We start from the raw sequence: 20,894 nt of genomic DNA, 5'->3' as shown, positions 1-20,894 counted from the left end.
TTGCCCAGGATCACACAGCTAGTAATTTGTCAAGTGTCTGAGGCCGGATTTGAACTCAGGTCCTCCTGACTCCAGGGCCGGTGCTCTATCCACTGCACCACCTAGCTGCCCCTGTAGTGTTATCTTTCATTGTGGACACCATATTTTTGTAAAGGGATTGACTAGTGCAAGCATGTCTTGAGGAGGAAGATGAAGATGGTGAGAAAACTGGAGATTATTTCTATCTATTTGAACATGAATAATCAGTGGCTGCTTTAGCCAGGAGAAGAAGAAAACTTAGATGAGTGGTGGAAAGACATGATAGTTACATTGAGATTTTTGAAGGGCTATCCTATGGAAGATGGATTAGAATGGTTCTCTTTGGCTCCTAATGCAGAACCAGTACAATGAGTAGAAGTCACCAAAAGCAGATTTTGGCTCAATGTAAGAAATAACAATGCATAACAATTTGAACTCTCCAAAAGGATGCTTGAGGAGACTGGAAATTCACATTTACTTGAAATTTTCAAGTAAAAGTTAGACAGTTTCCTTTCATGGATATTAGAGCAAGTATATCTCTTCAGGTATGGTTTGGACTGGGGTACTGTGAGGTTGCCCTACAAATATGAGGTTTGGTAATTTGGTGAAAGCAGTGTTCTGCTAAGAGATGACCTATGACTGAGATGTTGCATTTGCCATAGAAAGAGTCCTACATTTGAAATAGACCTAGGCTCAAATCCATGCTCTGCCACTTATTCCCTGTATTATCTTGGCCTCATTTTCCTATTTTGCAAATTTAGAGTGTTGGACTAGATAATTTCCCAGGCCCTTTCTAGCTTTAAGATCATATGATGGGATAAAGATTGAGAAAAGGTATGGGAAAATATAGAGAGAATCCTTTGCCTAGTTGGGATATCACAATGAAAAGCCCTTCTTTAGAAGGTAGAGGGCAAATGAGAACCCTAAATACTCAGAAGGAATCATGGCTTAGAAGTGAAAATTAGGGCAGGGTAAATGAGAATTCCCACAAAAGAAAGAAAGAATATTACCCATGTGACAGTATTACCTGAGAGATAATCTTGGCTATCATCTCTTCTCCTTTGAGACCTGCCCATAGTATCCCTGACACCTGTGAAACTTGCTTTGTCATATCTAGAAAGCCTTACATGATATGTCAGGAAAGAATACAAAAATGCCCCTGTTGTGGAGCTGGTTGAATGGTTTCCACCCAAAGCCACCTACTAGGAACAAGGTTTATGCACGGGATGTAGGCTGTTTCATTAACAACAAAATGAAGATTCAAAACCTCCCAGAACCAGATGTATATGGATCATAATGGTACCCAGGGCAGTTAAAAGGAGCTCTTTATTGAAACAACCATTGGTTCATTTATTTTCTCATTCAAAAGACATTTCTTGAATACCTAAAGTGTGCAGAGCCTTGTGTTACGTGATGTGGAATATATAACGTTTTGATAAGACATACATCCCTCCTGGCTTTTATGGAATTTTCAGTCTAAGCAGGCAAGAGTCCCAAACACAGGGAACTGTAAGTGTGTGTCATTGCATAAGCTCATTGGAGAGGTGCAAATTGAAATTCTAGGAGAAGCTTGACTGAGAATTTATGACCTAAAGAGAGGATTGGGAAGGCTTCTTAGAAGGTAATGGCATTGATTTAGGATAGAAGAGTCTCTCCCCTCCATCACCATCGATTCCCCCATCCACAACCTATTCAAATGTATTGACAACCATTTCCAAGGATGAAGCAGGATCATGATCCTTGAAGGGAATGACACATGAGCAGTTACTAGAGATCAAGGCAAGGCAGGAGGCACCAAGATTTGGATTCTTTTGGAGACTGTGGTGTTCCCTTGATGTACATGATAGCACCAGAAAAATATAGTGTTAAAAAGATCATTTTTATTTTGTATTTATTTTTTTAGGAAACAGATGGAAAGAAATTGAAAGCACTACAATTCACCAATATCACTCAGCTCCCTTTAACCTGAATTTTTTCAAGGGTAATTGAAGGAAATGATGACCTCAACCTACTTGTTTTCTAGGCTTTCTTTGGTGCTATGAAAACTCTACTTAGGGATTCATTGTCATTAAAATCCCTGCCCAGAATGATCTTTAATGATGTCCAATCTAGGCTAAAGACAATGCAGAGTATAATGAAATGAACAAAGGATTTGGAGTTTGAAAGTCTGAGTTTGAATTGTGCCTTGTGTGACCTTTGAGAAGTCACTTCCTTTCTCTGGGCTTCAGTTATAGTTATAATAGATATTCTATAAGGTTACATCTAGGGCTGCCATTCCATGGTTGTGTGTTTGTGTCTAAATATTTATTTTCCCACTTACATAGAATATCCCAATCAATCAGGGGTTCAGCACATGGGAATTTTCTACCAAGAAGGGCCTCATGAGAATGGGACCCACTGTGGGGATACCTCATTCTTCTAAATGTAAAATGTGATTGATTTTGTTCTAAATTCAACTGAAATGTGATTGATTCTCTTCCTCCAACTTGGCATTTCCAGAAGGAGAATCAATCAAACCTGAAATTATAGGCAACCTGTGTATCAACAAAGTAGAAATGTTTCTAGTTGAATTTCCAAAGCAATGTGTTTTTAGTCTCTCTTTCCTTTGCTGTTTTGAGAGAAATTAAAGAGATAGGGAGAAGAAAAAGGAAAAGGGGGCCTTGAATATTCACTTTCTCCAGCTATAGGAATTAGAATCATATAATCACTAGATTTAGAGCTGGAAGAGACCACAATGATGCTCCAGTACAGCCCCTTCATTTTATAAATGATGAAGTAGTCTCTTGGAGAGGACATGGCTTGCCTGAGGCCTGATAGTTTTCAAGTAGCTGAGCTAAGATTCAGGTTTTCTTATACCAAATCTCTAGCATAGAATTTGATTAGGAGTCCTTTCTGCTTCCCCTGAAGTTTGAGATTTTTCATGTGGCCCCTGCCTCCAGTTCAGGGTGAATTCTTTTTTCTTCCTTGTCAGAGGATGATTTTTAATCGGATTCTGAATTCTTCCTTCTTCCTAGTTGCTGTTGAGAGGGTCTTGGAAACCCTTCTCAATCCCAAGAACATGGGACATCAGCAGTATTTGATTCTAAGCCTTAACATAATACCTACTCTATCTCCTTTCCTGGTGCAGGTCCCTCATCTTCTTACCTCTGGACTATTGCAATAGACTGCTGTGCTGGTTGGTCAGCCTGCTATAAGCTTCTCACCATCTCTGTCCATCCTCTTCTCCATTGTCAAAATGATCTTCCTGAAGCATAGGACTCACAGTGCCACTTCCCTATTCAATTATCTCCAGTTTTTCCATGTCACCTCTAGGATCAAATATAAAGTCCTCTAAATGACATTCAGCGTCCTAAAATAACCTGACCCCTCCCCTTCCTTTCTACTCTTCTTACATTTTATATGCCCACATGTAATCTGAGATCCAATTCACACGGGCCTCCTTGTTGTTCCTGGAAGAAGACACTCCATCTCATGGTTCCAGGCATTTTCACTAGCTCCTCCATGCCTAGAAATCTCCCTCCTCATCTATTAACTACTGGCTTCCTTCAAGGATCATTTAAAATTCCCTAAGTCTAGACAAAACCTTTCTCAATCCCCCATAATTCTAGTGCCTTTTCTCCATTGATGATTTCAAATTTATCCTTTATGCAGCTTGTTTGTACATAATTATTTTACAAGTTGTGTCCCCCCACTAAACTGAGCTCCTCAAGAGAAGAGATTATCTTTTGCTTTTCTATGAATCCACAGTACTTAGCATGGTTGCCCAGCACATAGTAGGTGCTTAATAAATGTTTATTTACCAACTGACTGGTTGCTGCTGAGAATGTCCTGCGGCCTTCTCTTAAGCCTGGAAAACATAGACTATCAGCAGTATTTGTTTGTAAACCTCAGCATAGGACTGAGCATGCTGGCCTGTTCCCTGAGGCAAGAAGACTTGTGTTGGGCTGGCTTTGCCTGACGTATGCTCATCTACTCCTGTTCCCACTGTGAGGTCACAGCCAGGTGCCGTTGCCTTGGTAATTTTAGAGGACCGATTAGATGCTCCCTGGGCATCTGTTTACTGTGTGTTCTAGACTAGACCTCTTTGTGGGTTTCTGCTTCCTTTCTTTAGGGATAAACCATAGGAAATTGGATTTCCTTAAGGGAGGTGATGGGAGGTAGATTGCTAATAAAAAAAATCATTTTCCTTTAAACCATCCCTCTCTAATTCTACAAAATGCCTTTGCATTTTCAGTGGAGGCATCTCATAAACAGCTATGAAAGGAATGATGGGTGATTTTTATATTCTAGTAATTAGCCCAGTGCTTTGCACATAGTAGTCACTTAATATATGCTAGTTTGACTGGATTAAGAATGGGTACAAGGGAATGGGCATCAAGCACAGCCCAACCTTTCCTTATGAGATCCCCTGTTTTGTTTTGTTTTGTTTTTTAGTTTTCTGTGCTGGGGGAAGAAGATGGGACAGCCAGATTTTTTGTTCTTGGCCCTCACATTGTATCTACTAGGTTGGAAGTTTTGGAGATTTGGGGTATAGAAATGAGAATTAAAAGACATGGATTTGAATCTTACTTTGTGCAATATTAAGGATAGGGGATGCTGTTAGGGGGAGTCATCTCATACCTCTGGGACTCAGTTTCCTCATCAGTGTGAAAAAATTTCACTTAACCGTAATCTGAAAAATTATAACTGTAAGAAAAATTATAATTGTACTAGCTCTCGGTAAATTATATCTGGGCCCTAAGTCCCTTTGTGGTCACCATTCAAATGTAAAAAATATTTTAACTAACTGGTGGGCCTAATCTGTCTACTCCTGGCTAGCTATCTGACTGTGTTTAGCTGGTAAAGCTATAGCTGGCTATTAGCTGCCTAAGCCAGTCTGAAAGGGCCTGCCCCTTCCCCCACTGCCTCTCAAATTGATAAGCAAACACCTTTTAAAAAAAAATAATCAAAGCAGGGTTTATTTATATGAAACAAACTTAGAATTAAATACGGAGAGAAATACGGAACTGACTGCTTTATACTTTCTCTCCTGCCATTTGCTGTCTCTCACCTGAGAGTATGCTGGCCACTGCCACCATGGCCTGCAGCCACTCTCTTGGACCTGTTCCCCTTCAGTCCTCTCCAACTTTCTCAGTCTTCTCCCTTTCGATCTTTAACTTCACTCTCTGTAGCAACCCCTGCTTCACTGTAGCAGCCCACCTTTCTTGCCGTACCATTGCGACCCCCCAGCGACTCTAGCCTCTCTCTCTATGTCTTCTCCACTTTCACTGTCAGCCCCACTCTGTAGTGTCCTCAGTACTTCCTCTCCTTTCTCAGCATCTTTTCTCTCACTACTTCTTCACTACTTGCTCTCCTTTCACTGTCAGCTCCCCCCTCTCCCTTCACTCCCTCTACTCCTAAATATAAACCCTTCTTTCTCACCAGACCCTCGGGCCACACCACGCCCACAAAAACACCAAGCTAATTTGTTCCTCCCAGGACAGGTGTCCAAGGCTGGCAAGGCACTAAGCCTTTGTGCCATGTGTGTCTGGAGCTGTGGCTGGGCAGAGGAAGCTGGCCTTTGTGTGAGGCTTATCTGCGGATCCCCACTGAGCAGGGCTTGGGCTCCTGAGGCCTCTGTGCATGGGAATGTCAGGTAGAGAGCAGTTAGGCTGGGGGAGGGGTGGCCCGTTGGGGCAACCAAGGCTGATTTCACCTACTCACATCAGTAAAATGAGGAAGTTGAATAGATGATCCTTTATGGTCCCTTTCAGCTCTGACATTCTATGATCCTATAATTCTGGGCTCTCTGGAAGATGAAGGTCATCAGTCTGGTTGCAGACATGTCCACTCCCTACTCCTTTCAGATAGGGATTTCTCATTACAACGCATTTATTATGAGACAACTTTTTGCCATTTTAAAATATGGGATGAAAAAAAAATATGAGATGACTCTAACAATTGACAGTATTTCAAAATTGCCCTTCAGCTTATGTATTTATATATATCTTGTTTTGTCCCAAAATGGAAGCTCTGATTCATAATTCTTAGTGTTTATGTTCTCTAAGAAATCATCTTATTTTAAACCTGAGGATATCAAGATCTAACAAAGTTAATTGTCCAATGAAATTTGAACCCAGGTTTCCTGATTCCAGATCTAATGTCAATTTTACTGTACCCCAGTGCCAGAAGTCTGCTTTTCAATAATCAAAGTAGTATTCATCCCATTCCTCAGGCATTCCATCACTTTTCCTCTTCCTATTAGGCCCTGTTAAAATTTTACCCATGCTTCAAGGTCCAGTTCAAATCCCACTTTCTCTAAGAAACTTTACTTTATTTCCTTTGCTGGAAATGGGGGAACCTCCCAACACTTTGAATTTCTCTCAGACATTTAAAATAATTAATAGCACCTGCCTCCCAGGGTTGTTGCAAGGATCAAATGATATTATCATTGAAAAGTACTTAGCACAGAACCTGGCACATAGTAAGTTCTATATAAATGTTACCTATATTATTATTATTATTATTAAATTATACTGCTATGTATATATGCTTCCTCTGCCACAATAGCCAATGTCTTATTCATCTTTAAATTTCCTACAGCACATAGTCCGGGGCCTTCCAAATAGTAGGTGCTTAATAAATGTCTATTGAATGGATTCTGTTCCATGAGGTTAAGATAGATTGTCTAGATAAAGCCACCATGTCATAGAGAAAAGATTAAAAAGAAAAACTGATCTTCAAACTTTAGATAGGCTCCCCAGTATTGCAGAGAGTGCCCTCAAGAAGGTAAGTCAGAGCCAAATGCATCTCATGATGTTGCAGAATGACATCCATTTGTGTCTGACACAGACACTAATGGAGTTCAATATCCCATTCACCCAGAACATCTCTTCCTACTCCTGATAAAAGCCTATCTAAAAGGAAGGGGGAGGGAGGAGATTCATTCTACACAGAAGTAGATGGAATTCTAGACTTGTGTGGCTACATGATAGAAATACTGGTCCTTGGAACACAGCAGCCATCTTTCCATTGTTGTTATGTGCCTTAATACACTTGGCTATTGACATAATAAAACCCCTTTCATCAGGGTATTTGAGAAATTGGCCATTAGAAATAATAAAGCCCTTCAATTAGAGTAAAAACACCAGCTCTTCTATTTACTTTCTGTGACCTCGATTAAGTCATTTTTCTCTGGACCTCAGTTTCCTCCTCTGTAAATAGGAGGATTTCATCTTTAATTTCCCATTCAAATTTAAATACAATGAGATTATGATAACTTGAATTTTCTGGCTTAAACTAGAGGCCCATGATTGCTTCCAAGTTTCAACCTTCACTATGGAAAATCTCAAAATATTTACATGTTGTTAAGCTAAAAAATACCCCTGATGGTCCAAGGGGCATGTGCTTGATAATTTATGTTATAACAGATTGATATATCCATCAAGGAACTTTTAATTCCACTATAATCTATATTTTGATACTCTGATATTTCTGTCTCTTTCTAGAGCATATTACAAAGTTCTTTTGTGTGTTCAGCTTTGTGTACACACAAACCACAAATCCAAAAGATCCTAAGAGTATTGGCATGCTCATGTATATAAACATGTGGAAAATTCACTAGCTAGTGGAGCATTCATTGCATATTAATTTTTTTTAAATATAAAAAAAAGAAAATGTAAAAATACCTCTGGTGTCCTCCCTGCCTTAGTAAGTCATTGCTTATGATTGAATAATTATTTGTTGATTTTCAGGTCTACTGAAAAGCCCTGTGAACAAGACAGCCCTCACATTGATTGCAGTGAGCTCCTGTGTTTTGGCCATGGTATGTGGGAATCAGCTGTCCTGCCCCTTGACTGTGAAGGTGACACTCCATGTGCCAGAGCATTTCATCGCAGATGGTAAGAGTCAAAAAGCAGTGAATACTTAAGGCAGTGAGAGTGTCCTGAACCCCCATAACACCTTTCAGCTAAGAGAAGTTAAGTGTTCTCCATGTGTGACCCAATCTTGAGATTCCAATTCAGAGAAAAAAAAGGAATTGCCTTAATTGATTCTGAACCATCAAAGCCTCTTTAATGCAGAGTCATTCATTGAGAATGTGTGATTGGAATTATAGAACATCAGAGTTGGGAATGACTTTAGAAAAAAATAGAATGTGAGGCCACAGGATATGTTATGTCAGAGTTGAAAAAAGTGACCTTAGAAATCAGACTGTAAGAACAAAGAATGTCAGAGCTAAAGGGGATCTTAGTTTGAATATTATTAGCACACCTTTTTATCTTGTTTTAAGATTTGTAAAATGCTTTCTTCAGAATATAGTGAGGGGGGCAGCTAGGTTGCGCAGTGGATAGAGCACTGGCCCTGGATTCAGAAGGACCTGAGTTCAAATTTGGTCTCAGACACTTAACACTTGCTAGCTGTGTGACACTGGGTAAGTCACTTAACCCCAATTGCCTCACCAAGAAAGAAAGAAAAAATAGAATACAGTGAGGCTCATTTTGCATGTAGTCTTTCACAAGAGAGGAAATTGATACTCAGAAGTGACTTGCCCATAGTCCCTTAATAGGAAATATCATAGAGATGACTTGAAGTCAGTTCTTCTGAGTATAAACCCATTGGAGTTATGGTAGTGGTAGTTTGGTTTGATTTTATACCCCTTATGTCATATTACCTCAAGAACCTGGGTTCAAATTCTTGGCCATCACAATCTCTTAAGGTTTCAGGTTCCTCCTCATCTGTTAAATGAGGAGATTGGAATGGATCTGTGGTTTTTGAGGTCTATTTTTTTTTTTTTACATTTTGGCAATTGTATTGGAATAAAATTGATATCCTTTGAAGTTCTATTAATTTTATTTTGAGCATTTAAAAAAAGTATTTTGAGGAGTCCATAGGCTTCATAAGACAGTCAAAGGAGTAGGACACACAAAAGGTAAATAACTACTAGACTAACAAAAGTGCATGTTGAAAACTATTGTTACATGTAATTGGAAAGAATAAAATAAAATACTATTTAATTTTTAAAAATTTAATAAAATAAAAATACTATTGGACTAGTCTATCTCTAATACACTTTCTATCTCTAAATCTGAAGAACCTAATACTCTTTCCACCTCTGAAGATCTGAAGAACCTATGAATGTTAGAGTTGGGAGAGACCTTGAAAATTAAACTCTTTCACTAGACTGATAAAGAAAGTGATGGTTTAGACTGGCTTTTGCATTCTGCATTAATATTAAGAAAGATTTTGATAAGAAAATGAATAATGGAAGCAGGATTACAGGGGTAATTATTAAACTACTTATGAATAAACAGTTTAAAGCAATTTTAAAGGTTCTATTTGCAAAACCAAAAAGGAAATTCTGTTTGCTAATCATGCTTATGTGCTCAATGAAGCTGATCCCCTAGAGAGTTGTGATAGGCAACCAAGTTATTAATCTAGTTAAGATTTCCTGAAAGCATTTGAAAGGAATAGGATTGTATTTCCTTTAAAATATATATACTTTAAAAATATGTTTCTTTCTAAAGCAGTATCCAAATACTTTCCCCTCTCCCTTCCCGTCTGCCGCTTCACTCCCATTAGCACCAATGCATTATTGAAAGGATATGTTTTAATACTGACTTCTCTGAAGCTCATAGACTCATAGGATTTGAAGTGAGAAGGTAGATTAGAGAGCTTCTAGCCTGTTCTTTTCATTTTACGGATGAAGAAATTCAGATCCAGAGACAAGAAGGGACCAATACAAGGTCAGTCAACCTGCTGATAAGAATCAAAACCAGTATTCAGACTTAGGCCAGCTGACTCTAAAGCCTGGATGCTTACAAAGCACCCAATTAGACTTTTGGAGGCATAAATAAATAATGATTACAATGCTATGGAACTGAGAAATAACAAAGGAGCAGAAGTTCTGTGTAGGTAATTAGAAAACAGAGTTTAACTATAGTCCATGAAAATACTGGAGGTCAAGGCAAGCAAGGTTCTGAAAGGTAAAAAAAAAAAAAAAAAAAAAAAAAAAAAAAAGGAAAATAAGTCTGTGCAAAAGTATAATCAGGTGGGTCAGACAAATGTCAGAAGTTTAGGTAATGAAGCAAGTCGAAGCAGTGTACTGTGAATTCAGCTAAGAGAATCATAACTTTCCAGAGTTGGAAGGGGTCTCAGGAGTCATTTAGGTCCCTAGAGGCAACTAGGTGACCCAGGAGATAAAGTGCTTGACCTGGAATCAGGAAGATTTGAGTTCAAATCCTATCTCTGATACCTACTAGCTTTGTGCCCAGCAAGTGACTTAACTTCTGTCCATCTCTACTACCTCACCTGTAAAATGGGAATGATAACAGAACCTTCCTCCAGAGGCTGCAGTGGAGATTAAACGAGATAATATGTGTAAAGTGCTTAGCACAGTGCCTAGCACATAGCAGGTATGTAATAAACATTTCCTTCCTTCTGTCATGGGAGGATTATGGGCCCCAGTCACCCCAACAATTCTCTGGGGGGTTCAAGGAACTTTTTCCTTGAAACCTCAGGGGTTTTCCCTTGAAATCAAGTAGGCCTCTCCTTGAACACAATCAAGGACACACACACTCACCTAACGGAGATAAGCGGCACAGATTGAACTGAGCATGCTCCAGGACTATCACCCCACATTCCAGTCCTAAGCATCTGGATGAGGTAATCCAGGAGAAGACCATCTGGAACCGCCCATCAGCAGACTGCTTAGACCCATCAGGACAAAGTTGACACCCACCACCAGATCTCTCATGAGGGATTCTTCCTACCACAGTGCAACGCGGGAAGACCACCAGCCCCTCACCCAATAAGAGACTCTTACCCACCCTCATCTAAGCCCTATAAAATGGCACCCCACAAGTTAGTAGGGGGGAAAGCATTTTGTTCTGGCAAAACCTTCCTCCTGGCCGGTTTCTCTTGTACCCCAATAAACCTGTTCTCTTATTCCTGATTAGATCTTGTGCGAGAGTGTAATTCTTTACAGAGGAATCTTAAGGACCCACGTGCTTTCTCCTATCAGTTTCCCCTTATCACTTCCTTTCCCAACTTCATCTACCTTCATGTGACCATGACCATAGCCTTCTGAACCCTTCTTTCACCACTCTTTCCCTGCTCTTCCAAACCTGCCCCATCTCCCCACCCCGTCCCCCCCCCACAAAAAAAAAGCTTAAATTTAATCTGCTTTGGGAAAGAGAGAATGCTCCTAGGCTGCCTCAAGCAGCCACCAGGAAGGCCAATGCCACTGAGCTGAGGAATTGGAACCCACTGAAAAATGGGTCTCGTCTGCAGGAAGAAAATGAAATTTGCCCTCATGTTAGTGAACAATTTCACTTGATACTTACTGCGCAGTACATAGAAGAGGTCAGCAAGATGCAGCATTCTTCTGGAGCCAAGCTGGCAATAACAATAAATACCGACAGCAGCCCCTGTCCAATGTTTTTGGCCATCCTCCACGCCTTCCCCAGCCCCCTGCCCCTCCTGTCTGGGATGCCAGTGACTAAGTGTCATCTGACTATGTGAGTACACAGTTCCTGGGTGAGTGTCCCCATCCCATCTACACACTCCCAGTTCCTTGGAGTATAGATATTGATTCAATCAGTCAATCAATGAGCATTTTTAAAAGTTCCTACTAAGCACTAGGCACTGTGCTAGGTGCTAGATATAGAAATTCAAATCATGAGTAACTCTTCCTCTTCTTGAGGATCTTGCATTAACAGAGGCTTCATAGTCAAAGGAAAAGAGCATTGGCCTAGAAGAAGACCCGAGTTCAAGATCTAGATCTAAGCATCTCCCCTCCTCCAATTTGGTCTGTGACTCTGGATGAAGATGTGTCTACCACAGCACATTCTGTACCAGAGATTTATTTAGATTCAGAGTTTCATTCCCAACTCTGTGGCTTGATAGTTGCATAGTTTTTGGCAAAACATCTCCCCTCTCCAAGACTATTTCATCAGGAGTCAGCAAATACAATGGATTTGAGACCAGGAAGACCTGGTTTTATATCCTACCTCAGACATTTACTATACCATCCAGGGCAAGGCATTTAATGTCTCTGTGCCTCAGTTTCCTCATCATAAAATAAAGAGGTTGAACTTGATGTCCCCTTTTAGCTTTAGACGATCCTAAGATCATCTATAAAGTGAAATGATCAAACAAGATGATGCCCATGTTCTTCTTTCTTTAGACTTACAATTCCATAGCTCTGAATCAAATTCCTCCCTCCCTACTACTCCTCTACTATGACTTTCTGGGTTTAATGTTGGATGGATGAATGAATGAATGGATGACCAAATGAATTCCAGTTTGACAAGGATGTAGGATTGATGTATGGGTGTCACAAAATACAGAATAGAAGACATATCTCTCATTTATTTTTTTTAGGAAAAAATGTTGACAAGTTGCATCTAACTTGTCAGCAAGTTATGTGTGTTCTGGGGTGGTGGTGGGGTTGGGATGATGAATTGAAAGAGCAATTGAACAGAGCTACGGATGTTAAGTATAGAGAAAAGAAGACTGGAGGGCAGTAATGCTTTTTCAGGTCTTTGAACAGCTGTCATGGGGAAGAGAGATTCAATAGACTTGGTCAGCTTGGCCCCGCTGGACAGGACTCAGGGTGATGTGCAGAAGCTTCAGAGATTCTTGATACAAGGGAAAATGATTAAAAAACAAAAACAAAAAAACAAACTACAGCTGCCAAAGAAATGGAATGAGCCACCTTGGGAGTTGGTGTCTTCCTCCTCTCTGAAGGTCTTCAACTGTCAACTGCATTACCATTTGTTGGAGTAGTTATAGAGGAGATTTCTGTCTGGCTACAGTTTGAATTCAGTGGCACCTGACGGCCCTGATGTCATGAAGATTCTGTGGTTCTCTGCCATCTCTACTTCTTCCTGACCACAGGGCTAAGGAATATTAATTTAACTGTGGCGCTTTAAGAATTTTATAATGTGATTTTTTTCTATTTTTAAAGAAAGTAGCCATCAATTACCTTGGTGGGAAGTTGCAAAGCACTGTGATTTTTACTGAAAATGTTTGGTGATTCATGGTTACCTCTGTACCATCCATTCTTAGGAATAGGCCTCATGACTCTCCTCCTCTGTACCTCTGTTCACATCATTGACTGTACCTGAAATTCCCCTTCTTTAATCTCTGCTCACTGGCATTTTATCATTTAGTGGTATTCAAAACCAGCTCAAGTGCTACTGCCTCCAAGGAACCTTTCCTGATCACAACCTACCAGAACTGGTCTCTCTTACCTCTTAACTTCTATAATACTTTGTCCCAGTTTTTTTTTTTAACTCATGTTATACTGTTTTGTATTATTGTTGTTGTTGCTACATTCTTCATCACATTGGAATGGGGTATCTTCTTTGAATACCCGACAGTGATGGGTAAAAGGCCTACCTTGTAGTTAGGGTTTAGGATTCAATTTAGAAAAACAACTAACATTTATTAAAAAACTAGGTACAAGGCACTGTGCTATGTATTACAGATGCCCTTAAGGAAATTATAATCTACTAGAATCAGAAAATGTTTATGAAAGAAAGAACCTTACTCATTAAAGAGGGTTCAGCAAACCATGGCCCATGGACCAAATCCACTGCAATGCTTGGTGTTTTCTTTTTTATAGCTTAAGCTAATTTTTTTACACTTATAACAAACTTTGATTGTATTTTAAAATGTAAAAACAGAAACAAAAACAAAAAAAGCAAAAACAAACAAGCTCTTGCACCTTAACAAAAACAGGCCACTTCCTGGATTTGATCTCCAGGCTGTAGTTTGCTAATCCCTGACATAAAAAGTTAAAACATAGAATGTTGAGGTTTGGAATTTAAAGAAACCCTAGAAACCATTTATTCCAACTCTTCCATTTTAAAACTGAAACTGAGGCCCAAACCAAGAAAGTTTCTCAGAATTAGAAGCAACCTCAGGGATTGCCTAGTCCCATTCTTATCTGAAACAGTAATCTTGTTCAAAACATTCAGCTTTGGGGCAGCTAGGTGGCGCAGTGGATAAAGCACTGACCCTGGATTCAGGAGTACCTGAGTTCAAATCTGGCCTCAGACACTGGACACTTACTGGCTGTGTGACCCTGGGCAAGTCACTTAACCCCCATTGCCCCGCAAAATAAACAAACAAACCAAAAAAACCCAAACAAACAAACAAAAAAACATTCAGCTTTGCCCAAGGTCACAAATTGAGTTAATAATATGGGCTCAATAAATGTTTGTTAAATGAATAAAGATTTGTTTATTGAACAAATAGATGGATGAGATTGTTGACTTTCCCAAAAAAGATAGATCAAGCAGACACAGCATAGTATAGTGGAAAGAAATCTGGATTTTCAGCTATGAAACCTAGATCTGAATTATATCTCTGCTACTTACAGCCTGTGTGACCTGAGGCAAGTCATTTACCATATCTGGGCCTCAGTTGCATCTGTAAAATGAGAGGATGGGACTAGATTATCTGCAAGGACAGATATGTAATCTGTCCTTGATTTTTATTTTTTATTTTGTCTGTACCTATGGTTTCATTAGTGTAAGGAGATCCTGACTGAAGGAACCTACTTGACCTATGTAGATCAGTATCTGTTCTTCAATTTATAGTCTTAGAGATTATCCAGCAATACTGAGAAACTAAGGGGTAGTATCACACAGATAATCTTGGTCCGATAGGGCACTTGAACCCAAGATCTTCCTAACTCCAAAGCTGGTTATCTATTAGCTATGCTATGCTGCTTCTCCAATATGTCCTGCAGACAGGAAATCACCACTGAACATCCCTGATCTGAGCTGTTGCTTCCTTTACTCCAAGACCCCTTCCTACCTCCCCTAAAATGAGAGAGTTCTACTCAATGCAGCATAGTACTTCAGTGTGAAAATGAAACGACTTTGGTCCCAGAGTGCCGGGAAGAGGGGAAAATATAAATTAAACTGAGATCTAGAACACCCAAGGGGAGGTGGCAATGAAATACCAATAAACCAGATTAATATGCTGAAATCAGGGAAAATAGGATGAACTCCAACCCACACTTAATGACTATGCACACGTGAGAGTGTGGGGAGAAGGGGAGGAAAGGTTTCTGTTGGAATTAAAATGAGATCAGTAATGAAACTGGAAATATAATTATAAACTGTGAAAACTTTTTCCCCTCCTCTTCTCCCCCGTTTACTTAATGGGCAACATGTTCAACGACACTCAGGAGTGGGTGCCAGAGGCTGGTGGAAATCACTGAAGTGGTATCAGTTTTCCTAAAACCTTTTCATTAGGGGCTCCTGGGCCCCTAGACTGTAGAAGGAAAACTGCTTCAAGCCATTGCTTCCTTAAATAACAACCAATCCCCAGGTTACAAAGAGCAGAGAAAAATGCTCTGCCAGCAGAAAATTCTCGAGCATTTAAGGGCAGCTCCACATCCAGTTGGGTTGGAATTTTTAATGACACTCTATGCTGAGATGCCGGCTTGGCTTCATCCCAGGATGAATTGTTACTAATTTCACTCCTTAACAAAAGGGGATAAGTGAGTTTGACGTCCAAAATTGGAGACTAATTTCTCTGTTTTGATAGCAGATCGCGTCCAGAAATATGTTCCCAGGAACCGGGGGTGGAAGGCTGTGAGGGGTGGGAGAGCTTAATTTTCTCATGTTAATAATTCCATCCTGCTGTTGTGAGCACTGTGCCATCTTGGCTTTCAGAGATGGGAAGGGGAGTGTGGCAACAGGGAGGGGCAGGGACTCCAGAAGGTGGAATGTTTCAGAGTTAGATATGTTCCTCCCCTTCCTTGCTGCTATTCCAGAGGAATTAGACTTATCCCCCCAAACTCTATTTTATGGGAGTTAACAGCCCCCCACCTCTCCCAAATAAAATAAAACAAAAGGGAGAAAAGGGCACTGAAAAGGACAAGATTACCTGGAACTGGAAAAAACCTAAGAAATGATCTAGTTCCTCACTCCTTCATTTTATGAAGCTGAGGTTGCAAAATCTACCTGCCAAAGCTTGTAGAGTAATATAGATAAAATTCTAGCCTATGATTCTAAATTCAGTAAGTATGGGTCAAAACTCATACTGGCAGGGGCAGCTAGGTGTCACAGTGGATAAAGCACCAGCCCTGGATTCAGGTGGACCTGAGTTCAAATTTGGCCTCAGACACTTGACACTTACTTTCTAGCTGTGTGACCCGAAAAAAAAAAAGTGTCACTGGGCTAGTGCCATCATATTAGGGAGTGTCCAGATTTTAATCTCACACTTAATAATGATAATTTTACATATTTATAGTATTGTACACTTATAAATATACTTATATACACTTATTATACACTTATAAAAATATTTTTTTCTGTATGCTTTCTTGCAGAAACCATAACAATACAGTGAAATAGTTATGAGCAGTTATGAGCATCCATACTTTACAGATAAGGAAAATAAGTCCCCAGAACCTATAATATAACCCTAACTGAAGCATGCAAAATCCTTGCTCACCTTAAACTTGGTGATACTTGGATAAAGAAAGAGCTGAGTTCAAATCTTGATTCAAATACTTAATAGCTATGTGACCCTTTACAAGTTAACTAACTTCTGTTTGCCTTAGTTTCCTCATTACAAAATGGAGACAGTAATATAATAGTACCTACAGTTAGTACCTAGGGTTGTTTGAGGACCAAAAGATCAGTCAATCAGTAATATTTATTAAATGCCTGCTATATGTCACTCACTGTGCTAAATGTTGGGGATACAAAAAGAGACAAAAGACAGTTGCTGCCCTCAGTCTAATGGAGGAGACAAGCTGTAAATAAATACAAAACAAGCTATGTCCATGATAATTAGGGGGGGAAATGAACAGCAAAGCTCCAGAATTAAGAGTGTTCAAAGAAAGGTTAGGGGCAGCTGAGTAGCACAGTGGATAGAGAACCAGTCCTGGAGTCAGAAGACTCATCTTCATGAATTCAAATCTGGCCTCAGGCACTTACTAGCTATTTGACCATGGACAAGGCACTCAGCCCTATTTTCCTCAGTTTCCCCATCCATATGTGATGAATGGGATTTAGCAGATACTCAAAGACCCACCTGGAGATTAATCTAAACTGACTGTATCAAGTGAGAGTGATTGACTGCTGATTAGTCTACTTCAAAGTTAACTGTATTGTAATTACACCTGGCTAGCCCTTAAAGGCTAGATAGGCCTTTTCTTAACTTTCTGAACTCCATGTTAATACATGAATGCTTTAATAAATGTTTAATGCCCAAAGACTGGTGCTAAAGATTCTAATTTAAGGCAATCACACAACATAGATTTTAAACATCAAACATAAAATGAGCTGGAAAAGGAAATGGCAAATTACTCTAGTATCTTTGCTAAGAAAACCCAAAATGGGTTCATGAAGGTTGTGATAGGACTGAAAGGACTGAGCAACAGCAACAAAGAGGAAAGCTTCTTGTCAAAGGTGGGATTTTAGTTGGGAATTAAAGGAAGCCAAAGAGGTCAGTAGGGCAGCTAGATGGCACAGTAGATAAAGCACTGGCCCTGGATTCAGGAGGACCTGAGTTCAAATCCACCCTCAGACTCTTGACACTTACTTCCTGTGTGACCCTGGGCAAGTCACTTAACCCTCATTGCCCCATACCAAAACAAAACAGAAGAAAAAGGTCAGTAGTTGGAGCAAAAAAGGGAGGGGGACAGCCAGAGAGAATGCTGGAGTTTAGAAACTGAATGACTTGTTCAAGAAACAGGCAGGAGGCCAGGGTCATTGAATCAAACAGTATGCAATGGGGAGTAAGGTATAAGAAGACTGGAAAGGTAGAAGGGGGTTAGGTTATGAAGGGCTTTGAATGCCAAACAGAGCATTTTGTTTTTGTTCTTGCAGGCAAAAAGAGACAACATATGCAAAGCACTTTGCAAACCCTGAAGCTGTATAAATGCTTGCTAGTATTATTAAACAGTTGAATTTTAGGATGACAGGGTTTAGATAGCCAGTGGTTGGCACAGTGCTGGCATGTTAATAAATGTTTGTTAATTGACTATTGAAGCCAATCTCCTCATTTTATAGATGAAACTGAAGGCTAGATCTCGCACAGGTAATAAGGAAGATAGCCAGAATTTGAACCTAGCCCTTCTGAGAGAAAATGCATTAATCTCTACATTATACAAATCCAAATGCCCTTTCTATGCAATAAAACCAGTAACAAACAATAATATCTGACATTTATACAGAGCTTTGTTTACAGAGCACTTTGTAATTATTCTCTCATTTGAGCTTCCTGACTGCTCTACAGTATTCAGACTATCATTTCTCCAGTTTTACAGATGTGGAAACTGAGTTAAGTTAAATGGCTTGCAGTCATGATTCAAACCCAGGTCTTCCTGACCCCAAATCCAGCCTTCTATCCCCAACCCCATGTTGTTTCTTTGTAGCTAAGGAAAACCTCTTTATATATCAGATATGTTGCCCTTAGAAGGTGAAATTCCTTCCTCCGAGGACTCATCCCCCCAACCCTAACTTGATCAAAAGGGACCAGCTTAGAACTTGGGTTCCAGGTTCTATCCACTCTCCTCTGCAGACTTTCCCACCTTTGGGATGCTAAAGGAAGTGAACCATGGAATCTTGGGAAACTTGGCTTCTCATGAATGACCAGATGACTAGCAAGAACAAGAGGCTGAAGAAAAAACAAACAAGGATGATCAGGGATAGGGCGGGTAATTAAAACCCGCTCATCACCCTGACTTCTTGCTCTGCATGTGTTTGAGTTGGTGTTTGGCTCTCCTCCCCTCTCCCCTCAGAACAATTAGAGCCAAGTCTGTACAGCTGTTCAATTTGCGATCTGCAGGGGAACAGCAAATTTCCACCTTCAACTCTGCCAAGGAACTCCTTCCTTCCCCAGACCTCTGGAGGGTTGGCCTCCCTAGAGACAGTGGACTCCTCTGGTGAATCTGGTTCTCTCCCATCCCTGACATCCTTAGGAGATGATCTATGTTAGCTTCCTTCCTATGAGGGTGATTATTCGGTAACCCAGCTATATAGAACTGAGGAATATAGACCTACCTCCCAGCCTGCAGTTTTAGAAAGGAGAAGGAAGACAGGAAGATAGAGAAAGACAGAGACAGAAAGAGACAGATCCAGATGGGGGGGAGAGGAGAGAGAGAGGGGGTTGGAAGGGGAGAAGGGGGTAGGAAGGAGCCACCAGGAGGAAAAAACCAACAACTCTTTATAGAACACACATCCTTAGGACCTTTAGAAAGCCTTCCTGAATGGCAATTATTAGCAGATGTCACTGCTCTCTCTGTGCAGAATTAATTCACCAAATCACAGAATGCAGCTCAGTCCTAAAGACTCAAGCCTTTTAAGTATTATTTAAAGTGACATTTAAAAGTGGGTTGATGTGGGGAGGGGAGAAGAGCCCACTGCCACTTTGGAGGTGATGTCCCCTGTGCATATGAGATGCTGCTTCCTGAAGTCTCCATGGGGTGGCCATTTCCTGTAAAGCATCGTTTAAAATGCAGAGTTAACACTGGCCTGCAGAGGCACCTGGAGTGAAGGAAGAGAGACAAGAAAAGGTTTGCCATGAAGGAACAGCTTTCTAAAGACTTAGTGTGAAATATTGTATCCATTAAAAATGCCAGCTTTTACACGCTCTGGAGGAAGGCAGGCTGACAATAGGAAAGGAGTTTGGGTTGGCAGGAGTGGGTTGCAGCAGTGGAAAGAGAAACAAACTTGAATTCAAGAGACATGGGTCCTGATCTGGGCTTTGGACTCCATTGTTCTAGGCTTCATTTTTTCCTGTTTATCAAATGATAAGGTCTCCAAGGTTTCCTTTGGAACTAATATTCTCTGTTCTCAGGAGTCTTTGACATCTGCACTCTTGGGTTTTGTTTTAATCTTCTTCAAGTCTGGGCCATTCCAGGATTAACAATCTATGCTTTCAAATGCATTATAGTTCTTATATTCAATATCCTCACTTGGTCTAATATTGAATGTTTTAAAGGCCTTTTCACCATCATGATTCTAGGCTATCTAATCTTTTATGTTCTAAAATTATGTGATTCCCAGTATATGGTACAAAGAAGACACAGTTTACACCATCTCTATACAATAGGCGTAGTGTAAGGGGCTAAATTCTAGCTAGTCTGTCTAAAATATCTAATGGGTGGTAGCCAATAAATTATAAGCTTTAGCAAGAGTTAGACTTTTAAGCATTTATTAAGGAGAATAAGAATTTGGTAAAGAGAGAGAGAAAGGCTTAGATTCATCTATCTATTAAAGGGAGAGCACATTTCTAGCTCCACTCTCAACCAGAGTCCTGACAGAAGTGAGCGAGAGTGCCAGCCTTGCCCCATCTTCCTCCCACAAGCAAACGTCACTTTGTGACTCCAAAGAGCTGTTGCCCTCAGACGCCTTCTCCTCATGGCGGAGCGTCAGGTGGCATCATTCCAATCATTACAGTAGCCAGGCTTAGTGCTCCACAAAATTATAAAATTGGTCAAATATCTTCCCAGCCATCCAGTCCTCTCTTCATGATTTGCTTTAACAGAAGCACCTCCTATCAACTCATGTCTCCCCTCACTGGGCTTGGAATGTGAATGTTCTTTTCCTGCTTTCCATCAGGTTCCTGAGGATCCTTAGATAGACTAAGGTTCACAATAAATGATGAGTGGCAATTTGCATCTTAACAGGGACTTGGTCCTTAGCCCAGACTCACAAAGCACCAATGGTGACACAGAGACATATAGAAACACATGGGCCTGGGGGGTGGGGGTGGGGGGTTGCCGCGGGGCGGGAAGAAAAAGCAGGAAGGAAGAAAAAACCAGCAACTCTTTTTTACAGAATATTCATCCTTAGGACCTTTAGAAAGTTCCATGGATGTCAGATAATCTAGGTTCAAATCCTATTCTTGTCATTTTACTCTCT

At 40.3% G+C, this 20,894-nt stretch overlaps 1 protein-coding gene across 4 annotated transcripts in view; it reads left to right on the top strand.

The window, feature by feature from the left end:
• ASTN2 (astrotactin 2) overlaps positions 1–20,894 on the top strand; it is a 1,144,107-nt gene that overhangs the window by 391,237 nt on the left and 731,976 nt on the right. For all 4 annotated transcript variants that reach the window (XM_043982377.1, XM_043982378.1, XM_043982376.1 and 1 more), the window contains one exon: positions 7,752–7,898. In XM_043982377.1, the coding sequence (XP_043838312.1) occupies positions 7,752–7,898 (147 nt within the window). The remainder of the gene's footprint in view (positions 1–7,751; positions 7,899–20,894) is intronic.

The sequence above is a fragment of the Dromiciops gliroides genome, chromosome 2, assembly GCF_019393635.1.
Source record: "Dromiciops gliroides isolate mDroGli1 chromosome 2, mDroGli1.pri, whole genome shotgun sequence".
In the NCBI taxonomy this organism is placed as follows: domain Eukaryota; kingdom Metazoa; phylum Chordata; class Mammalia; order Microbiotheria; family Microbiotheriidae; genus Dromiciops; species Dromiciops gliroides.
This window is presented reverse-complemented; position numbering and strand designations above follow the sequence as displayed.